This window comes from Dermacentor silvarum, chromosome 11, assembly GCF_013339745.2.
Source record: "Dermacentor silvarum isolate Dsil-2018 chromosome 11, BIME_Dsil_1.4, whole genome shotgun sequence".
NCBI lineage: Eukaryota > Metazoa > Arthropoda > Arachnida > Ixodida > Ixodidae > Dermacentor > Dermacentor silvarum.
Window position 1 is genome coordinate 50,880,509 of NC_051164.1, and position 23,479 is coordinate 50,903,987.

At 47.0% G+C, this 23,479-nt stretch overlaps 1 protein-coding gene and 1 long non-coding RNA gene across 5 annotated transcripts in view; one reads left to right on the forward strand and one right to left on the reverse strand.

Moving 5' to 3' along the window:
• Positions 1-11,861, forward strand: part of LOC119433001 (pikachurin) — a 192,347-nt gene extending 180,486 nt beyond the window's left edge. For 2 of the 3 annotated variants that reach the window (XM_037700154.2, XM_037700155.2), the window contains 3 exons: positions 130-208; positions 1,076-1,428; positions 8,634-11,523. In XM_037700154.2, coding sequence (XP_037556082.1) covers positions 130-208; positions 1,076-1,428; positions 8,634-8,782 — 581 coding nt within the window. In that variant the 3' untranslated portion in view covers positions 8,783-11,523. Of the gene's footprint in view, positions 1-129; positions 209-1,075; positions 1,429-8,633 lie in introns of all 3 variants that reach the window. The other variant, XM_037700153.2, reaches the window with a different exon arrangement.
• Positions 1,488-19,675, reverse strand: LOC119433004 (uncharacterized). 2 transcript variants are annotated; one of them, XR_005188228.2, is made up of 5 exons: positions 19,610-19,675; positions 15,759-15,822; positions 12,445-12,508; positions 8,657-8,827; positions 1,488-1,645 (listed from the first exon to the last, which is right to left on the reverse strand). It is a non-coding gene; the product is annotated as an uncharacterized LOC119433004 (long non-coding RNA). The 2 variants fall into 2 exon arrangements; XR_005188229.2 differs by lacking the exon at positions 15,759-15,822.
• Positions 19,676-23,479: the final 3,804 nt, after the last annotated feature.

The following is a 23,479-nucleotide window of genomic DNA, read 5'->3' on the forward strand; positions in this document are numbered from 1 at the left end:
GCAGATACATCCGAAGTAACCTCTCTGGTCATACAGCAGCTGTGGGGCAGTTACGTTTTTCGTACATAATATAAATGCGCATCCTCCCTCGCGGGCCTTAACGAAGTGTCGCGTTTGCCGTCTTTGCAGAAGTGAAAGAAGCCATCGCAGAACCGATGATGGGTGGAGCCAGCTACTTGCACTACACTTCGGATGACATTATGCGAAGGTATGTGCCGAAAGCTACTGTGCACGGCGTTCGCACTGGAAGATATGTTTTTCCATTCTAGACAGCAGGGTCTGTTCATAGGCAATTAGAGTTCGGGCTTGCACAAACTGAGACGTCACATTAATTGCCGAGCTGTGGCTATTTTCGAAAGTAGCCTACAACACATTGGCGACTTTCCAAACACCGTCATGTATGTTGGTTGGTCTCGCAGATAAATGCACGTTTCCTCGGCGGCCTAGAGATAGATGGCGTGCCTTCGTCGCCCGAACACCGTTGCTAGTGCTCAGGTTGCGTGTACTCCATGCAACCAGTTATGTAATGGCCTAGAGTAGCGGTTCAGCAAATCCAGCAAGCTGCGCCATTTACGGAGGATGCAACGAAAAGGGTCTCCGTTGGAGGTGCCTCGAATGGTGTTGGCTTAATCGCTATAGGGTGTCTTCGCTTGGTTTGAATCGAACGGCTATACACTACTTTGGTAATGGGGCCGAGGACCGCCAGGAAAGCCCTACGAAGAACGCACGCCTTCTCGGTGGCCGAATTACAGAAGGCGTGCCATTCGAACCATTACGGTTCGAACATCGAGGCTCGATTTAAGGTACTGCAGCGTCCATAGGGACTTTTAAATGTGTTCGCGCAGTCAGTGAGCAAACCCAAACACCACGCTAATATGACCCATTGTATAAATGCAAGATATGGTGCGTGTGTGCAGCGAACGAATGCGGTATGCCCGGTTGTAGTACTCAGGACATCACCTTACGGGAGCATGCGTACATCGGGTGTTCTCTTTCATTTTGGCGCATCGCATGCGTAAATCTTGCTTGCCAGCAAGTGGAGTGACCTCGTTTTCCCGCGCGAACGCTGCCTCAGGATACGCGGCGACCAGCTCGACGTGATCCTCGCCTTCCGGTCGTTCTCGAGCCACGGTCTCCTGTTCTGGGCCGGGGACTCCAGCCAGCAGAACCGGGGAACGCTCTACTCGCCTTCGGACTACCTCTCACTGGGACTCGAGAAGGGCCTGCTCACGCTGCGCTTCAACCTGGGCTCCGGCGAGGCGCAGCTCTGCTGGAACACCACGCGCGTCGACGACGGACGCTGGCACCGTGCCGCATTGAGCCGGAGCCGCCAGCTGGCCACGCTGGGCCTGGACGGGTCGTCTCCCGTGGCGGTGACGTCACCAGGACGCCTGAGGCAACTGAACGTGCGCAGCGGACTGTACATTGGTGAGTTGGCAAACAGCTTGTTCACCATCGGTAATTCATCACGCAGAGAAACTAGTAGCAGCCACACGTAATTTAATTCGTAAGTGCGATGACAGCTTCAACGTTGATCAAAGTCGTTTCTGCACACCTTCCTGCAACGTCCCTTCAATAGTCTTCTGTAGCAGCTGGGGCTTTCGCTGCGGGTGTATGAGTGATCCTCCACTTCGTGATCTAAGGCCTGCGTAAGGAGAAAGTGGGTGAGCACCGATTGCAATGCCATTCAAGACGAGTAGCAGAAAAAAAGGTTGCTTGTACATCCAGAATATGAGGTGCGTAAATTGTGCGAATTCGGTAGCCACCGGAAACCAGCTGGTATTGTGTAAGACTGCGCAGTCTCCATGTTTTATTCCCTACCCAGATAGTGTGGCTAGGCATTGTTTGGGGTATGTACCACAGCGATGAAGCCATCTCTGGTTCGAGGGTAACGTTAGTAGTAGTTCCGCGAGAGGAGCTCTATACGCGACCTGTATTAGAGAAAACCGGTGGCAGATGAAATTCTAACCGATAAAGATAAGCAGGGTAGTATCATCAGCAATTTCGATGACATAGTAAAAGCAGCGGAACAATTCTATACTAACCTGTACAGCTCCCAGAGCAGCCAAGCTACTTTCATTCGAATTAGGGATGAACAGGATACAGAGGCTCCTTCTATAATTAGCGATGAAGTTAGAAGGGCCTTGAAAGACATGACCAGGGGAAAACCTGCCGGAGAAGATGGTATAAGAGACAATTTAATCAAATATGGAGGACATATCTTGCTTGAAAAGCTTGCGGCCCTTTATACGCAATGCCTCACGACTTCAAGTGTAGCAGAGAGCTGGAAGAACGCCAACATTATATTAATCTATAAGAAGGAAGATGTTAAAGCATTTAGGAATTATAGACCCATTAGCTTGCTTTCAGTGTTGTATAAAATATTCAAGATAATTTCCAATACCCCCTCGAGGGACCCCTCCAGCTCCAGGGCTTCGCAGCGGTCGAATTCACCACTGCCTAAAAAAAAACAGCAGGTGAGCTGGGCGAGGGTTGTTTCTCCCACTGCTCCAAAACAGAATACTGGTGAAAATGATAAACGTATTCAGAAATCGGAAAAGGAAAATTGGGAGCACGCTTAAGCTTCGCTATTAAGAGTGGAACGCGATAGCATTCAAAGATCCTTGATTGCTACTCATGGTACCCGATGACTGCAGCTTATGCAACGTAATGGTTGGCGGCGAACGCTATGCACGTAGGCGAGCTTTCTGGTGGAAACGAGGCCTCTTGCGTGGGCCGATAGTGCACAACCGCGCCAAAGAAATTACATCGTTTTCAGGTTTCCGTATTTGTTTCGCACTTTTAATATTTCAGTCTGAGAAGATTTAACATACAAGGCAGGCGCTGTGGGTATTTTGTTTCATGACATTTGTTTGTGGATTGTCATTCTCACAATTCCGAGGAATAGCTTTGTCAAGTATGCAAGAAAAGGTATGAGCAACATTAGTGATAGAATGGTGTGGTTGGGGATGATTGCCGCGGGCGCCAATGTTTTCTGCGACACGGGGCCCTAAACGCTATCGCGTTAAAAACGCGCCACTAAGAGAACAGCTCTCAGGAGAAGAACACAAACGGAAATCACTTGAGAAACAAATGTCAGAGTTAGTGGCGCGCCTCAATAGCACAATTAACAGCTGGAAACGCCGCGTCAGTCTGAAGAAATAGCCAAAACGAACGCGGTGGCAGATATATCCTCGGTCTCCACCCAGTCTCCGACAACCCAAATCTCAAATAACGCACAGACAACGGCAGCGCAAATCCAAACAATGATCGCGGAAAACATGAATATCACGAGGTTAAAATAAGAAAGAGTGGGGAACATGGCTAATCACGCTAAGAAATCACAATGAATACAACAATTCAGAACGATTAGAGATATGACAATGGAACTGCCGCTCCTTCTCCAGGAAAGCGGCATCGCTTCACCAGTTTATCAAAAACTCCGAAATCGCTCCGGACATGATATGTCTGCAGCAGGTCTGAGCGAAGCCGGTCAAACTGCAGGGATACTACACTCTGAGCGATCCTCAAAACTCGAAGGTCGCCATAGTTATCAGTGTGATGCCAAAGAAACGAAGTAAGGCACACACAATAATCACAAATCTGTACAGTGCTCCCAAAATCAAAGGAGACGACCTACCCCACATTCTCTCTGCAACGAAAGATTTAGCGGGCACCAGGGATAAGGCGGTGATAGTGGGTGACTTTAATGCATACTATGGGGATACGCGAAAACGTTCCTACTCGAGCGCACCGCAACGGCCTTGGGGTTACGGGCAACCAATCAAATCGGCCAACCGACACGCACGACTAACAGCGTCAGCAGAGACACGGCGCCCGACCGTGCATTTACAATTAACGTCCACAATGCGTTTCCTTCGACGAAAACCTGGGAAGCAATCACGACGTAATTCGAATAGCGCTCTCCACGCCCAGCATACGGAGAACAATAGGAATCACTGAGTTAGACTGGCCTCGTTACCAACATGCGGGAATGGACTCAATTTCTGCAACGAGCACACCGGGACACCACTAAAGCTATTGAGCGCACAGCGAAGGTGCCGCTGATAGATTCCCACCTGGTCAGCCTATGGGCCGAGAGGCGGAAATTTGCCAAGAGGTGGAAAAGAGAACGTCTAAACAAACACCTGAGACAATGCATCGCTCTCCTGGCAGAGCAAGCCCAACAAGCTAGCTAAAAACGAGTGGGCGACGTTCTGTGGGACCCTATCAGGAACTCTAGGAATTACCAGTACGTGGCGAATACTACGGAGCATGCTAGACCCGATGAGCACACGTACTGAGAATAACAAGAAGCTCCAAATTATAGCAGACAACTTCGAGGGTACAGACCAAGATCTAGTCGATGCTCTTCAGACAAGTACATAGGACCCTCACCCGCGACGGGATCGTCCTACGCGACGAGACAATACGCAGGGGAGGCCAACCCTAAATTAGACGAAGAAATAACGTGCGCGGAAGTGTATGAGGCGGCACAATCCGCAGTTAAAAACTCGGCACCGGGCACTGATTCACAAATTCAATGATTCGAAACATGTAGCGAGTGCTGGGCCAAGGGAGACTTGCCCCAAGAGTGGAAATTGGCTAAAATAATCGTGATCCCCAAACCAAAAAATAACCCCTCGATCGATACACTCCGGCCGGTATCGCTCACGTCCTGCCTGGGTAAGCTTTATGAAAGGGTGTTCCATAGCAGATTGCAGCGATACCTGGAAGAGCGGAGCTGGTGGTTCCCGTACTCCATGTTAGGATTTGCCAGGACGCGTTCCTCCTACTTAGAGACGTAATTCTAACTAATATACCGTACGGCAACGAGAGACTAGTCCTAGCACTAGACCTCAAAGGAGCCTTCGACAACGTCTCTCACGCCGCAATATTGGAGGAACTCGAACTCGCGGGTTGTGGTGAGTGCACATACAATTATTTAAGAGCGTTTCTTTCCAACCGCGAGGCGAGCATCAGTATTGGCTAAATCACATCGGATTTATTCAAAATGCCTAACAAAGGAACACCTCAAGGAGCGATAATATCTCCTCTGCTCTTCAACATGGCGATGTGTCGCCTCGCGCGCGATCTGAAACGGATACCCGATCTAGGTTACACGCTGTACGCAGACGACATCACGCTGTGGACGAGCAGAGGTTCACTGGGGGATAAGGAATATACTCTCCGAAGTGCAGTATTAGCGGTGGAGAAATTTTCCAGATGGAGCGACCTGAAGTACGCGCCCGAAAAATCTGAGGTCATTCGGATACACGCGAAAGGCTACAAATCCAGAGGATCGATTAACATCGTGGTTGAGGGCCAATCAGCCCGAGAGGTACCCACGATGCGAGTCCAGGGTTTGTGGCTTCAGAGCGACGGCAGAGAAGTACAGACACTCAAAGCCCTCAAATCTACAACCCACAACATAGCCCAAATAATACGTCGCGTGACGTATCGAAAAGTGGGAAAGCGAGAAGACGATACCCTAAGGCGCTCGTACAGACCTTAGTCGAATCACGTATGGCTTAGCGTACCAAATCCTGAACAGGGAGGAGGAAAGGCAGGCCAAAACAATAATAATCCGATCTGCTTTGAAAGCTGCTCTGGGCCTGCATTTTAGCTTTGGGAGTGCACAATACTTTCGACGAACTGAGGCAGGCCACTCTGATGCCACAGAGTGGCATCAGAGTGGCCTGCCTCAGCTTCACAAAAACTGGTAGGGCAATATGGTAGGGCTAAACTCAATATCCCAGCATACCCCATTTATCTCACCGAACAGGCCGTACCTCTCCCTCCTTCGGTGAGATCCAAAATTACAGTAGCCCCAATTCCCAAGAACATGTATCCCGAGTACAACAAAGAAAGACGCAAAGCACGCGCACGACACATTCAATCAACGTACTCTAATAATCATAGGTACAACACGTACTACACGGACGCATCTGTGTATGCAGAGGCGACCGGGCAGCGCTAACAAAGGAGGTAGGACCTGGCAGTCGTGAACGTGATCTGCCAGCAGCAAATAACCGCATCGGCCACGGCGGCCGAAATACTAGCTGTAGGAGATCGCTCACGCGGAGCGTTCGCAAAGGGACTCGGTCGTGGTCACGGACTCCTGGGAGACATGTAGCATGTTCCTCAAGGGGCACGTGACTGCGGCTAGCCTCGCGATAATCCCCAAATTTTTTAACCACCATCATCGCTTACTTTGGTGCCCGGGCCACGCGGGGGAACGAGAAGGCTAACGCGTTAGCTCGAGGGTTTACTAATCGAGCGACGGCGTCCTTCTTCTATAACCCCAACCACTCGCACTTTCCCTCACAAAATTCCACCAAATTAAATGCCAAAGACATCCTTGCTCATCAGCGCGGAATCCGCAGAACCCCCTCACCCACAACTTAGCGGGGAAGAGGCCGCCGATTGGCGTGTAATACAAACCGGGGTATTCCCCCATTTAAGATTGTTAAACGCCATGTATCCCACTCATTATAGGGCCAACTGTCCTTGGTGCGGTGGCATACCTACCCTAATACACATAACCTGGGAGTGCACTTAGCACCCTCATAGGTCAAATACCAGATTAGCCAGGTCAGGCAGGCGGCAGAGGCCAGTGGAGGCCCTGGACTGAGAGGTTCCGACCACCCCTCCCTAAAATCTTTTCCATTGCAATAAAGTTTCTATTATATTCCATTCCAATAGAATCAGGGCTGCACTTGACTTCAGTCAACCAAGAGAACAGGCTGCCGTCAGGAAGGGATATTCTACGATAGATCATAGCCATGTCATCAATCAGTTAATCGAGAAATCTGCAGAGTATAATCAACCTCTATATATGGCTTTCATAGATTATGAAAAGGCATTTAATTTAATAGAGATACCAGCAGTCATTGAGGCATTGCGTAATCAAGGAGTACAGGAGGCATACGTGAATAATTCCACAGCTACATTGGTTCTCCACAAGAAAAATAAAAAGTTACGTATCAATAAAGGGGCCAGGCAAGGAGACACAATCTCTTCAATATGCTATTCACTGCATGCTTAGAAGAAATAATCAAGCTAATAAACTAGGGATCAATGGCGACTATCTCGGCAACCTTCGGTTTGCAGATGACATTGTCCTATTCAGCATCACTGGGCATGAATTAGAACAAATGATTGAGGAGCTTAACCGAGAAAGTGTACGATTAATATGCAGCAGACAAAGGTAATGTTTAATAGTCTGGCAAGAGAACAAGAATTCAGGATCGCCAGCCAGCCTCTAGAGTCTGTAAAGGAGTACATTTATCAAGGTGAATTACTCACAGAGGACCCTTATCATGAGAAGGAAATTTACAGAAGAATAACATTGGGTTGAATTGCATACGGCAGGCATTGCCAAATCCTGACTGGGTGCTTACCACTGTCATTGAAAAGAAAAGTGTAGAATCATTGCATTCTACCGGTGCTAAGATATGGGGCAGAAAATTGGAGGCTAACGAAGAATCTCGAGAACAAGTTAAGGATCGCACAAAGAGCGATGAAACGAAAAAATGTTAGGCCTAACGTTAAGAGACAGGAAGAGAGCGGTGTGGATCAGAGAGCAAACGGGGATAGCCGACATTCTATTTGACATTAAGAGGGGAAAAGAGCTGGACAGGTCATGTAATGCGTAGGATGGATAACCGGTGGACCATTAGAGTTACAGAATGGATACCAAGGGAAGGGAAGCGAAGTCGAGGACGGTAGAAAACTAGGTGGGGTGATGAAGTTAAGAAACTTCCAGGCGGCAGTTGGAATCAGCTAGCGCGAGATAGGGGTAATTGGAGATCGCAGGGAGAGGCTTTCGTCCTGCAGTAGACATAAATATAGGCTGTAGGTTATGCGGGGCAGAAGCAGGGGCTTTTGAGTCATTTCTTTCGTAGCCGTAGTCGAAAGCTCCTGCCAGAAGACAATTGTCGCTGACGCACACCTCTGCGGTAGTGGCGATGGTATTCTATTCAGTGACAATCCAACCGCGATGTTTGCGTTTCTAGATACAGCGAGTGAACTTGGGCAGGTCATGGGATGCGTAAAGAAGAGGTAACCGGCAATAAGTGTGAAGGCTGATGATCTGCCGAATTGCATATTGCTGGGGAAAGCTAGCGCCATGCAGTGTACACCTGTGAGCCAGGGATTGGACCAGGGATTCCGCAATAAAGGTTCTTTTCTTCTGCCTGCCAATGTATATTGAAATTGAAGACTGCAGTCCAAACTTGCCATTGGGAACTTACCAGTGTCCTAGTCAATGCGGCCCTGTGCTCGTTACACTTTTGCTCAATGTACATGAGGAGGATAATAATGATACTCAGTCGCACAGTGTTCCTGTGCCAAACTGTCCCATATGGCACAGTGAGTGTCCGTTATACCCCAATAGCAGTAATTGCGATTATGATCATAATTTGATTTGCCTAAGTTCAAGGTTTTCCACTGTGAAACTTGCTTAGTGGCAGCAGGTCTTGCGTCAAACAATAGTGGCTTTGTGAATTGTGCGAACTTTCACGATTAGATCATGAACCCGTTAAGACATTTCTAGAATCGGTTACTTGTGCAGCTGGAAGTTGGTCTTCTGTACCCCCATTAAGAGATCGTTTTCTTTTCTACCAATACAGGCGGCATCGGTGACGTTACTCACGTGACAAGAGGGCGCTACAAGTCGGGCCTAGTCGGCTGCGTGGCCAATCTGACTCTGGCCGGCGACTATCACGTCCGGCTGGTTTCACACGCTGCCACGGGCATCAACGTCCAGCCCTGCCTTTGAAGACCAGGCGAAGCACACTGCACCAGTAGCCCACGTAGAACAGCCCTGCGTTATCAATATGAACTTCGCACAACCATGTTCCAGGGTAACCCCAGTCGTCCGTCATGCCCACAGGCTGTACAAGACGAACCGGCGTCAAGGGGACATGCCATTATATCATACGATAAATCGCCGTAATAGGAACAGTTCGGCTACACTCCTCTTGTTTGCAGTGAACACTGCTTTAGTAACACTTCTCGGTCATACATTCCCCATCCGAACGTCACACTGCAGTTCGTGAATTTCGTTCCAAACGGGTGATCTGAGCAATATGATAGCTGCTTCCGCCTTCAATTCAGAGTTACGGAGGAATGCTTGCCAAATTCAATAGCCGAGAGAATCTGCTTAAGGAAACTACAGTCGTAATTTGTAATGCATTGTAAACCCACTTGTAAGGCAATGACATCCACTAGGTTTACTCCAATGTAGCCTTCCGATTTTGACGTAGTTCAGAGCACTTTACTCGCCTCCTTGCGTCACACACTAGGTTCACTATTATTTCGTTGCGAGATTACCCGGGGACCATTGCCATGCGACGCTGGGGCTGCCCTGGATGTGAGGCATACAAGAAATGAAGCTGCCGCAAACTTGAATGACAGATTCAGAACTCCTAGATTCGCCACGAAGACCGTGGCCTGCTTGTGCGACGCCTAGAAGCCACGCAAGTGCCCACGACCATTACACTTCGTTGTTTTCGTCTCAAACGCCAGTGCAGACGTGCTCTCCTGCGGACATGACAAAGTATGGTCACCTCACGAGCAGGCAACAATTCAATCACCCTGTCCTTCGACGCGCAGTGGTGGCGTGAACATTGTGTGGGAAGTGCACCTGTCGAAACAGTACTACGGGCGCGCTTCTGTCGTTGTAGCCGAATAGAGAAGTATCTAGTGCTTTATTTGCCCCCCATGCAACTGTGGAGCCTTCGACACCCTCCGCTGAAGTTGCGGCGCTGCTGCTGCTGTAACGGAACTATGCCACTTACCAGCTTCTCCACGCATCCGAACAATGGACTCTCATTGCCACTCAACGGATTGCGTTTGATGAGGAAGCGCCGTCGTGTTGAGTGTGCGTGAAGGTGAAGAGCGGAACTGTTTCTATGTGGTTTATGTACACTAATGCCCCTTTTACAGACGAAACCGGTGTTCCTTTCCTTTTAGCATTCCTGTAGGCGAACAATGCACCAGAATTATTGTGCAGTTGCAATTCGGGCTCTGAGGTGACAACGTGGGAACAGAAATTCCTCACAAGGCTCATGCCGCGAGCACTAAGGCGTTGCTATGCTGTCAGCAGCAGAAACCTAAAATTGAGTAGTTCCTTCGTGTTTTCACTACAGGAGTGCTAACGGATGTTTTGTTTTTTTTCCCTGAAACTGCAACTGGGCTGTCTTCGTGAGATGATGCACAATACGCTACCGTGAAAGAACGCTTTAAGGAAACGTTCTTCACAGTTCGTATTGTGGCTTAGACTAGGCTGATCGCACGACGCACTGAGGACCGTGTTTCGAACGCGTCTAGCACAAAGCATGTACACACCATAGCGGTCACATCCAACGACCACAGAGGCCTTCGGAGCCGCACGCTTTCTTGCGGAGAGAAAACAAAGGTGTGCGTGTCGCTTGTACGGATTCCTCGCAGCAACCACTGTCGCCTATGTAAGACCTCTATAGTTCAAACCGGTAGAACGCCTATTATGCATATACGAGTACGCTTTTATTTTTGCGCCATTCGAGGGACAGACAATGTGAACTAGCTGAAAATTCTGCTTGCAATCACTTCTCTCTATATATATATATACATATATGAATTACGCTACTAAGAATATTGCCACGAACGGCTGAAATGAGCGTGTCGAAGGCTGTTCGCATTGGTGAATTAATGTCAGCATGAAACTTGTAAAGGAATCTCAGTTACGCATTCTTACATTAATTGAAGTGCACAGCTTCAGCATTGGCAGCAGAAACGCAACAGCTATGGAGCAGACTTTCCTGTACATTGGTTCTGTCAAACCGTTGCAATAGGCCTATGGAGGTGATTATCCGAGCATTTTTATTTTTCGAATTGTTAACCTTTGCGTGTGTTGTCTCTTTCTCGGGATCAGTGTTTGGACTCTTGTACATCTCTTGCACCTTCCCATTGTGATATGACCCAGCACTCCGCTACTTCGCTCTGTGTGTGCATGCCTCACAGTAGGGACGCTGGCTAGGAGACACGAAAGAGCGGCGAATTCTATTTGGGCCCAGCTGGCCAGCACCGTTAGAAGTTGTGAGTGGTGTGTCTGCGTGCGCTTTTGAACGTCTGCAGCCAAGTGGATCGCGCCTACGGTCGGTATAAAAGAGTACTCCTTACCGCTCTCTTTTTTTTTATATTACGTCACTAGATATTTCGCAAAGTACTCGGTTGAGGCTGCCCCTATGACGTATCGCAGAACTGTCTTCAGACCCGGCGTCCGCGTTTGTCCTGTTGCTAACTTAAGGTAGTTGAACCGAACGATACCCGTGAAAACCGACGTAAATGAGATAGATAGCGTGATAAGGCCTTCATGTATTGTGGGAGAACGCTTAGCAGGGCTGCACAGGAGTTATAGTAAGATGAGGTGTGAAACCGATATTGTTCCTTGCTGCAAGTCGTTGTTTGTGCGTGTCCTTTTATATGATTCTGTTCCCTTCTTCAATTATTTATGTATGGAATAGAGCTTGAACGGTACGTGACTTCGTTAGTCAATCACTGGATCCCTTTATGAGGCCGTGAATGCTTCGTTTTAAGGGCATTTTTCAGTGTACATATCAGCGCGTAATGTGTTCGATTATTGATTGCGTGTGTCGCTCCATTAGAATCAAAAGTCTACGGTAAGTAACGACAGGTAAGTGTATGCATTAATAATAGATCAACGAGGCTCGGTTGGGGGAGCGAAGACCACGAGTGATGCGCCTGTAGCACAGCACTTGCATTGCGAATGTTTATACAATTGGACGCTCTGTGCTCTGCTAAATGAAGCCCTTGTAACACCGAGATGGAGAAGTAAAGGTTGACCAAATCACTGACGATGTCTCAGTCATTCGCTCGCACAGTGATGCGAGCGCTCTACCGTTGAACTCCTGTTACGAAAACCATAGAAAGGCTGTGCGGTATACAAAGCCTGTGTGTGTGAGTAAACGCAACGCACGCCTCTGTTGCAAATTCGGCGTAAGAATCGTACCTGTGATGTGAACTTACTTAAGGAGACCAGTTTTGCACCCATTACCGAAGCCTGAAAAAACTGGAACTGCGACTGCTAATTGCCAGCATGGCAAAAATGCGGAGTTCAATTGTCCAGCCACTCCCAAAGATAAACATCGAGAAGATCTGAAGGGCACTGACGTACGGGCACATTTTTGATCACGCGCACCTTTCTTGCCTCAAAAAAATATACGTGAGGCGGTAGGGACTCCTGCCGTTGAACGCTGGCAGTTGCAGTCGCGCTACCAACGGCAGCTACTAAAACGATTATGGAAAGAGTGGATGGACCACGGATCGGCTCTCCATGATTTCCCTAAGGGACCGGGGTGAAGTACGATGATTTGGGTTAGGGGTGGCACCACGTGATATTCACTGACTGAACTAATGCGTCATAAGTTCGCTCCTTACCTAACACCGTAGTAGATCCTAGGTCGGGCTGCTCCAGAAAGTGGCGATCCATTCCGTTGCCTTCCTGCATCATAATCGTATAGAAATTGTGGTTAGCTAACATTGTATGTGTTATAAAAGTGGTATAACCACTCGCCTTCATAATGCAATTGGCACGGAGGGTATCAATTAAATAAATATAAAAAAGTTGTCAATGAAAGAGTAAATGTAGAAAGAAACAAAATAAAACGTAAACATAATACGGGGTGGTCAAAATTAAGCTTCACAGATTACAAAGCCTTGAGTGAAGGCACGTACTAGAATAATAGGGTTGTACTCCACCTACGCCGGTATCATTGCAAAATGGGTACGCATGCGCAATTTTTCACATGTCAGCTACCTCCTTAATGCATAAGCATTCTAGGGCTACAAAATCACCTTTGTTATGTCCCGTTACGTGGCATTTGCATATTTTTGAAGTCTGACTAAAGTTACGTGGGACACCCGGTATATAGCGAGCCATGGCAGACTAATAAAAGTTGACAAACGACTAATGAGATCAATCGAATAATTATTTGAATAGCCTGGTCAAGAGTAACTAGGATTAAATTAAGGGTAAAGGTAATTTCGGTTCACCTGTTCCGTCAATGCAATACACAGAGCACAGTGAATAGCGGTACGCGTAACTCGGCCACTCAATTGATCACTAGCTCATCGCATGCAAGATGAGCGACAGGAAATAACGCTCGCGCATTATCTGGTAAGACCCACTAGGGAGTTGCTGCAGCAATTTTGCCCACACACTTGCCTCTCGATTTGCGGAATGGTCCAAACCTTCCTATCTATCCCAGTTTACACGATCGGACGGATCGCCATATCAGTTCGCAGACGAGTGCGACGCGGCCGAGCGGCAACAGCCAATATCTGCAGCATCGTGCGCGGCCCAGATTCCGCGTCTCGACGTCACGCTTGTGCGATAACAATCGGCCACGATCAGCGCCATCTAGGCGTTACACCGAGAAGCTAGCAGCGATATGCTGTATATATCGCTCCCGCAAACAGCGTTTGTCGAGCCGCTCCGGTGACCGAGTGGTTAGCGTGCCGAGCTCACACGCGGAAGACCCACGTTCGAATCCTGGCTCCTGCGTAGCGTCTTTCCAAGGCGCGCGGGGAAGCAGCTCTTACGTGGGTCGCCGCTCGGTCACCGGAGTGTGGAGGACAAGGTGAGACGCTTTGTGCCTTTTTAGGCACATCGTCTCCCCTCGCTGTCTTCCCGGGCACCAAATGGGCGGTGCCCGTCGCTCTTTTGTTTGTCTATTGCTTTTCCCGTGCACTGTCTGCAGCAAAGGGCGGCTTGCACGATGAATTTATTTTACCGGCGCTGCAATTCACCCATGGTTGGAAAGCTTCGTGACAAGTCACCACGCAGTTTTGACGAGTGACAAACGTAATGATTGATCACGCGTCACTCATCCTGCTTTCCAACCATGGGTGAATTTACACGCAGGTAAAATGCATCGTGCAAGCTGCCCCTGAAACATGATGCAGCGAGAAGCATTGAACGACACACAACTCTTACGCGTAACATAAAATTAGGGTTAATCACAAAGGTTAAAATAACACTGACCTCAGAGATCGGCGTGAATGGATAAACAGCACCAAACTTAGAATCGCGTGTCCATGTATGAGCCATTCGGCAAACCAACCGCCGCGGGAAGGTCGAAGGAAGAGGCGAAGAAAGCTTCGGTTTAAATGTTGTAACACCTTCTCGCAATAGCAGCATTTGCATGACAGTTCGACACCGCCACAAGAACGTGGAAAGCTACACAAATCGAGTTTCTCAAGCAGAATGTTCTGGTAAAACTGTTACGCACCGTTTTGTAATCTCGTTGGAAACAAACTATAATGTGGCTGAGCTTGGCACTTGCCATTTCCACAATACATCACGTTATAGCAACACGGGCTACAGTTTCTGTAACAGAATCATATCTAAAGAACCCATACATGCAGTTCCATACCACCACACCTTCTATTGCATCACTTTGCCCCAAGACTGACTGATTCGATGATGCATATATCCTATACAACATATGGAGGTTTAGTAGAGAGAAGACAACGATGTGAAAGTGGACGCCAGTATTGTGGGAGAACACTTAGCAGGGCTGCACAGGAGTTATAGTAAGATGAGGTGTGAAACCGATATGGTTCCTTGCTGCAAGTCGTTGTTTGTGCATGTCCTTTTATATGATTCTGTTTCCTTCTTCTAATATTTATGTATGGAATAGAGCTTCACAGGTACGTGACTGCGTTAGTCAGGACGTGAATACTTCATTCTAAGGGCATTCTTCAGTGTACATATCAGCGCGTAACGTTTTCTATTATTGATTGTGTTGTGCGCTGCTTCGTTAGAATCAAAAGTATTTGGTAAGTAACGACAGGAAAGTGTATGCATTAACAATAAATGAAGTCCGTTAAACGAGGCTCGGTTCAGGGAGCGATGACCACGAGTGGCGCGGCTGTAGCGTATGTTTATAAAATTGGATGCTGTGGGCTCCGCTAAATGAAGCCCTTGTAACACCGAGATGGAGAAGTAAAGGTTTACCAAATCACTGACGATGTCTCAGTCATTTGCTCGCACATTGACGCGAGTGCTCTGCCGACGAAATTTGAACTCCTGTTACGAAAACCATGGAGGAGGAGGTAGACAAAGCCTGGAAGTAAACGCAACGCACGCCCCTTACGAAATTCGGCTTAAGAATCGTACCTGTGACGTGACCTTACTCAAAGAGACACGTCTTACGCCCATTCATCATCATCAATCTATATGTCCACTGCAGGACGACGGCCTCTCCCTGCGATCTCAAATTACGCCCACTACCGAAGCCTGATTAATTGAAAGTGCGATTGGTTATTGCGAGCTTACGTCAGCCTCTGTAAGCACGGCAGAAATGCGGACTTCCATTGCCCAGCCACTCCGAAAGATAAGCATCGGTAAGATCTCAGATACACTAACGTATACGGGCGCATGCTCGATTACTTTTTCTGCGCCTAAAGAATACGTGAGGAGGTAACGACTCCGGCCGTTTAGCGCTTGCATGTACAGTCGCGTTATCGACGGCAACCGCATTAGAACAACTATGGAAATCGAAAGACTGGCCACAGATCGGCTCTCAATGATTTCCCTAAGGAACCAAGGTGACGTACGATAATTTGCGTTAGGTTAGGTGCAAGACGGCCAGCGCCGCGGGATAATGACTTGCGCTTCTCACAGTCGATCATAGACCCACGCACACACGGTGCCATAATCGGCTAATACGTCTTAGTCCATTGCTTACCTATGACGGTAGTAGATCCCCGGTCCGGCTACTCCGAAAAGTGGCCATCCATTCGGTTGCCTTCCTGCATCATAATGGTACACAAATTCTGATTACCGAAGAATTGTAGTTAGCTAAGATTGTATGTGTTATTAAAGTGATGTTACCATTCACCTCCATAATTCAGGGAGGGTATATATATATATATATATATATATATATATATATATATATATATATATATATATATATAATTTATAGCCTCCCTACATTTATACATAAATAAAAAAGTAACCAACGAGAGCGTAAATGTAGAAACAAACAAGGTCCTATGCAGGGATATATGAGATTGCCTTATGACTAAATATAGTGTCCAACGTAACTTGAGCCAAACTTTTAAAATATGCCACGTAGCTGGACAGAACCGAAGTAATGCTTGTAGTCACTTGGATATACTCAGATTATTTTTTGTATTCCGGCTAATTCAATCATCATCATCAGCCTATTTTTTATGTCCACTGCAGGGCGAAGGCATCACCCTGCGATCTCCAATTATACCCCCGTCTTGCGCAAGCTCATTCCAGTTTCCACCTGAAAATTTCCTAATTTCATCAGCCCACCTAGTTTTCTGCCGTCCTCGACTGCATATTAGCCCTAATTAATTAATCAATTTCTCAAATATTTTAATGAGATGAAAATTGTCAATGAGGAAATTGTAGAGCAACACGATAAACTCCCGATCCAGCTTTCTGCTGCTGAATAATATAGGTGCTCCATGAAAGAATCCCGAGAATACACGCAAAGTTCCTCGCGCGGCAATTTTGCGTGATTAATTAAGGCTAAATATCTAATTCGGCGGAATGAAAAAAATAATCTGAATATCTCCAAACGACGGCAAACAACATTACCTTGGTTCCATCAGCTATGTGGCATTTGCATATTATTCAAAGTTCGACTCAAGTTACGTGCGACACCCGGTTTATGGTGAATCATAAAAGAGTGATTCATGAGAGAATCATAAGAGAAGGTGAAGAAACGACTAATGAGATAAATTAAGCCTAATCGAGATCAATAATTGATTAGTCTAGTGAAGTGTAATTAAGGTATAATTAAATGAGCCTCATTTCGTTTGACTACCTTCGAATTAATTGGGGTTAATTAAAATGACTAGTCTAGTTTTGATTATGACTAATCAGGATCACTTAAGATGGCATAAGCCTGCTTACCATTAGAATAATTCCCACTAACCGGTTCACCGGTTAGGTCAGTGCAATACGCGGAGCACAGTGAGTCGCAGTGCGCCTAATTCGGCCACTCAATCGATCATTAGCTCATCTCATGCAAGATGAGCGACAGGAAATAACGCCCGCGCTATTGCTTCTCCACACCCGTCACGATTTGCGGAACCTTCAAACCTTCCTATCTATCTATCTCAGTGTCCGCGACCGGACGAATCGCCTGATCAGTTCGCAGACGAGTGCGGCGCGGGTGAGCGGCAACAGGCCATATCAGCAGCATCGTGCGATTCGGCGTCACGACGTCACGCTTGTGCGATAAGAATCGACCACGATCAGCGCCATCTAGGCGTTACACGGGGAAGCTAGCAGCGATATGCTGTATATATCGCTCCCGCATACAGCGTTTGTCGAGCCGCTCCGGTGACCGAGTGGTTAGCGTGCCGAGCTGGCACGCGGAAGACCCACGTTCGAATCCTGGCTCCTGCGTAGCGTCTTTCCAAGGCGCGCGGGGAAGCAGCTCTTACGTGGGTCGCCGCTCGGTCACCGGAGTGTGGAGGACAAGGTGAGACGCTTTGTGCCTTTTTCGGCACATCGTCTCCCCTCGCTGTCTTCCCGGGCACCAAATGGGTGGTGCCCGTCGATCTTTTGTTTGTTTATTGCTTTTCCCGTACACTGTCTGCAGCAAGGGCGGCTTGCACGATGAATTTATTTTACCGGCGCTTAAATTCGCCCATGGTTGGAAAGCTTCGTGACAAATGACCGCGCAGTTTTGACGAGTGACGAACGTAATGATTCATCACGCGTCACTCATCCTGCTTTCCAACCATGGGTGAATTTACACGCAGGTAAAATGCATCGTGCAAGCCGCCCCTGAAACATGGTACTTCAAAATGATGCAGCGAGAAGCACTGAACGACAGACAACTCTTGCACCGAACATAAAATTAGGGTTAGTCACAAAGGTTAAAATCGCCGAGATCGGCGTGAATGAATAAACAGCACCAAAATTAGAATCGGCAAACCAACAGCCGCGGGAAGGTCGAAAGAAGAGGCGAAGAAAGCCTCAGTTTAAATGTTGCAACACCTTCTCGCAATAGCAGGATTTGCATGACAGTTCAACACTGCCACAAGAACGAGGAAAGCGGCACGAGCAGAATGTTCTGGTAAACCTGTTATACACCGTTTTGTAATCTCGTTGGACGCAATTTATAATGCGGCTGAGCCTAATGTGTATTGTGGAAATGCCCTAGCCATTTCCACAATACAACACGTTATACACGGGCTACATTTTCTGTAACAGAATCCTATCTAAAGAACCCATAGTTCCATACACCGGCTCTTCTATTGCATAACTTTGCAATACCTGACCTTCGATCTGGCATGGATATATCCTATCAAGCATATGGAGGTTTAGTAGAGAGAAGACAACAATGTGAAAGTGGACGCCAGTACTGTGGCAGAACGCTTAGCAGGACTGCACAGGAGTTATAGTAAGATGAGGCGCGAAACTGATATTGTTCCTTGGTTTGTGCGTGTCCTTTTATATGATTCTGTTTCCCTCTTCTATTGTTTATAGACTTCGTTAGTCAATCACTGGATCCCTTTATGAGGCCGTCAATGCTTCGTTTTAATGGCATTTATTTTTCAGTGTATATATCAGTGCATAACGTTTTCGATTATTAATTGCGTGTCTCAAAATCAAAAGTCTACGGTAAGTAACGACAGGTAAGTGTATGCATTAATAATAGATGCAGTCCGTTAAACGAGGCTCGGTTCGGGGAGCGAAAACCACGAGTGGCGCGCCTGTACCACAGCTCCTGCATTACGTATGTTTATAAAATTGGATGCTGTGGGCTCCGCTAAATGAAGCCCTTGTAACACCGAGATGGAGAAGTAAAGGTTTACCAAATCACTGACGATGTCTCAGTCATTTGCTCGCACATTGATGCGAGTGCTCTGCCGACGAACTTTGAACTCCTGTTACGAAAACCATGGAGGAGGAGGTAGACAAAGCCTGGAAGTAAACGCAACGCACGCCCCTTACGAAATTCGGCTTAAGAATCGTACCTGTCACGTGACCTTACTCAAAGAGACACGTCTTACGCCCATTCACCATCATCAATCTATATGTCCACTGCAGGACGACGGCCTCTCCCTGCGATCTCAAATTACGCCCACTACCGAAGCCTGATTAATTGAAAGTGCGATTGGTTATTGCGAGCTTACGTCAGCCTCTGTAAGCACGGCAGAAATGCGGACTTCCATTGCCCAGCCACATTGAAAGATAAGCATCGGTAAGATCTCAGATACACTAACTTACGGGCACATCCTCGATAACTTTTTCCGCACCTAAAGAATACGTGAGGAGGTAACGACTCCTGCCGTTTAGCGCTTGCATGTACAGTCGCGTTATCGACGGCAACCGCATTAGAACAACTATGGAAATCGAAACACTCGCCACATCGGCTCTCAATGATTTCCCTAAGGAACCAAGGTGACGTACGATAATTTGCGTTAGGTTAGGTGCAAGACGGCCAGCGCCGCAGGGATAATGACTTGCGCTTCTCACAGTCGATCATAGACACACGCACAAACGCTGCCATAATCGACTAATACGTCATAGTTCATTCCTTACCTATGACGGTAGTAGATCCCCGGTCCGGCTACTCCGAAAAGTGGCCATCCATTCGGTTGCCTTCCTGCATCATAATGGTACAGACATTGTGATTACCGACGAACTGTAGTTAGCTAACATTGTATGTGTTATTAAAGTGATGTTACCACTCCCCGCCATTATGCAGGGAGGGGGTATAAATATAAAATTTACATTTATGCATATGTAAACAGTAACCAATGAGAGAGTAAATGTAGAAAGAAACAAACAGAAGAAAGCGGAAGCATTCTACGAGGCGATCAAAATTAAATTTACAGAGCGTTGAGTGAATCCGTCCGTCTGAAAAAGCGTCACACGATGCACTCCATTGGTATGCATAGGGTCTTATGGGGGGATATATGAGAAAGCCTTATGACTAAATAGGGTGACCAATGTAACTTGAGCCAAACTTTTAAAATATGCCACGTAGCAGGACAGCACCAAAGTAATGATTGTCGTCGCTTGGAGATACTCTCGGGTTATTTTTTGGATTCCGCCTAATTCGATCATCATCATCAGCCTATTTTTTATGTCCACTGCACGGCGATCTCCAATTATGCCCCTGTCTTGCGCAAGCTGATTCCAGTTTCCACCTGCAAATTTCCTAATTTCATCAGTCCACCTAGTTTTCTGCCGTCCTCGGCTGCATATTAGCCTTAATTAATTAATCAACTTCTCAAATATTATAATTAGATGAAAATCGTCATTGAGGAAATTCTAGAGCAACACGAAAAACTCCCGATACAGTTTTCTGCTGTTCAATACATGCTACGTGAAAGAGTCCCGCGAATACACGCAAAGTGCCTCCCGGGGCAATTTTGCGTGAATAATTAAGGCTAAATAGCTAATTAGGCAGAATGAAAAAAAATATTCTGAGTATCTTCAAACGACGGCAAACAACATTACCTTGGTTCCATCCAGCTAGGTGGCATTTTCATATTATTTAAAGTTCGACTCAAGTTACGTGCGACACCCGGTTTATAGAATTATGAGAGAGTAATTAAGGTTAAGAAACGACTAATGAGATAAATTAAGCCTAATCGAGATCAATAATTTATTAGTCTAGTCAAGTGTAATAAGGGTTAAATTAAATAGGCCCAATTTCGTTGGACTACCTTCAAATTAATTTGGTGTAATTAAAATGACTAGTCTAGTTTAAAATATTATGGGGTTTTACGTGCCAAAACCAGTTCTGATTATGAGGCACGCCGTAGTGGGGGACTCCGGAGATTTGGACCACCTGGGGTTCTTTAACGTGCACCTAAATCTAAGTACACGGGTTAGTCTACTTTCGATTACGGCTAATCAGGATCACTTGAGATGGCATAAGCCTGCTTACGATTACATTAATTCCGACTAACCGATTCACCGGTTAGGTCACTGCAATACACGGAGCACAGTGAGTCGCAGTGCGCCTAATTCGGCCACTCAATCGATCATTAGCTCATCTCATGCAAGATGAGCGACAGGAAATAACGCTCACGCATTATCTGGCAATTTTGCCCGTTAAGATTTGCGGAACCTTCAAACCTTCCTATCTATCTATCTCAGTTTCCGCGACCGGACGGATCGCCTGATCAGTTCGCAGACGAGTGCGACGCGGATGAGTGGCAACAGGCCATATCTGCAGCATCGTGCGTGGCACAGATTCGGCGTCACGACGTCACGCTTGTGCGATAACAATCGGCCACGATCAGCGCCATCTAGGCGTTACACGGGGAAGCTAGTATTGATATGCTGTATATATCGCTCCCGCATACAGCGTTTGTCGAGCCGCTCCGGTGACCGAGTGGTTAGCGTGCCGAGCTCACACGCGGAAGACCCACGTTCGAATCCTGGCTCCTGCGTAGCGTCTTTCCAAGGCGCGCGGGGAAGCAGCTCTTACGTGGGTCACCGCTCGGTCACCGGAGTGTGGAGGACAAGGTGAGACGCTTTGTGCCTTTTTCGGCACATCGTCTCCCCTCGCTGTCTTCCCGGGCACCAAATGGGCGGTGCCCGTCGCTATTTTGTTTGTCTATTGCTTTTCCCGTACACTGTCTGCAGCAAGGGCGGCTTGCACGATGAATTTATTTTACCAGCGCGAAAATTCACCCATGGTTGGAAAGCTTCGTGAAAAATCACCACGCAGTAGTTTTGACGAGTGACAAACGTAATGATTCATCACGCGTCACTCATCCTGCTTTCCAACCATGGGTGAATTTACACGCAGGTAAAATGCATCGTGCAAGCCGCCCCTGAAACATGGTACTTCAACATGATGCAGCGAGAAGCATTGAACGACAGACAACTCTTGCGCGTAACACATAAAATTAGGGTTAATCAGAAAGGTTCAAATAACATTGGCTTCCGAGATCGGCATGGTGCGCGCGCCGCCCGATCTCGGATGCCAATGAATAACAGCACCAAAATTAGAATAGCGTGTCCGGTATGAGACATTCGGCAAACCAACAGCCGCGGGAAGGTCGAAGGAAGAGTCGACAGCTTCTCGCAATACCAGCATTTACATGACAGTTTACATGACCGCCACAAGAACGAGGAAAGCTACACAAATAGAGTTTCTCAAGCAGAATGTTCTGGTAAAACTGCTATGCATCGTTTTGTAATCTTGTTGAATACGAACTATATTGTTGCTGAGCTTGGCACTAGCCATTTCCACAATACAACACGTTATAGTGACACGGGCTATATTTTCTGTAACAGAAACCTATCTAAAGAACCCCTATATGCACCGCACCACACCGGGTCCTCTATTGCATCACTTTGCCCCCAGACTGACTGATTCGATCATGGATATATTCTATACAGCATATGTATGTTTAGTAGAGAGAAGACAACGATATAAAAGTAGACGCCAGTGTTTGGTTTAGATATATCATGTGTTGGTGACTACACCTATAACTGTAGTTATGTAAGTTCGTACGTCGTTTTAACATGAAACGCGATAACTTCAAATCATACATGCAACACACAGTAATGAGCCTTGTTTTGTACGCAGATCTCAAAAGCCTGCACACTTGTCTTCTATAATATACATAAACAAGGTTTCGTTTATATTGGGTTGAATGAGGCTCGTCAGGCGAGGTCACTGAGTCTCTATCACAACTCGCGTGTAACCGCCACTTCTGGCTGTATTTAGAGAACCACAAGCAAATGTTTATTCCTTGTATGTCATTCTATGGCTGCAGAATGCCAGTTTGCTTCTACATCTCTGTTGTTTCTCTTTGTGAAGGTTCGCGCTGCATACTAGTGATAACTAGTATGGAGCAGAATTGACAGGCAAGTTTTCTACAATAGTTTGTAAATTATATGATCAGACCACCCGGTCGCGTTTTGTGCCTCCATACGCCATTGATAATGTTAGGACCATTCGAACGAGTTGAAAAAGGAAATTGACCTCTATACACGTTGTATTTCACAGGACGATTGTCTGTTGCCGCAGTAAAACTGTGAAATGATTTCGCGCTTTTACTGTTTTCCAGTAATGGAAGCACTAATGGAAGCAGTAATGCACTACCACAAATTTCTTGCGATGGCAAAAAGACATAACGCCGCTATAAAAACGCAGGTGCAGTTGGCTATTAAAAAGAGCTGCAGTCAGTCTAACCCTGATTCGTCGTCGCGACATGATCCATCCAATTTGAACAGACCAGTTGCTAATGAGATTTTTATAATAGATATGGTGGTGACTCAACCTATGGTGAAGAACAGTTCTGCGATGCGATAATTTTACTCATACGGGCAATAGATCGCACTCCTTCCCTGTGGTCTGAAATGCGCGCGATTGTTGCACACAGAGTTTTCGTGGCGGCATGTGACGGACACCACACGTACCCAAAGGTCGGAGATTGCATT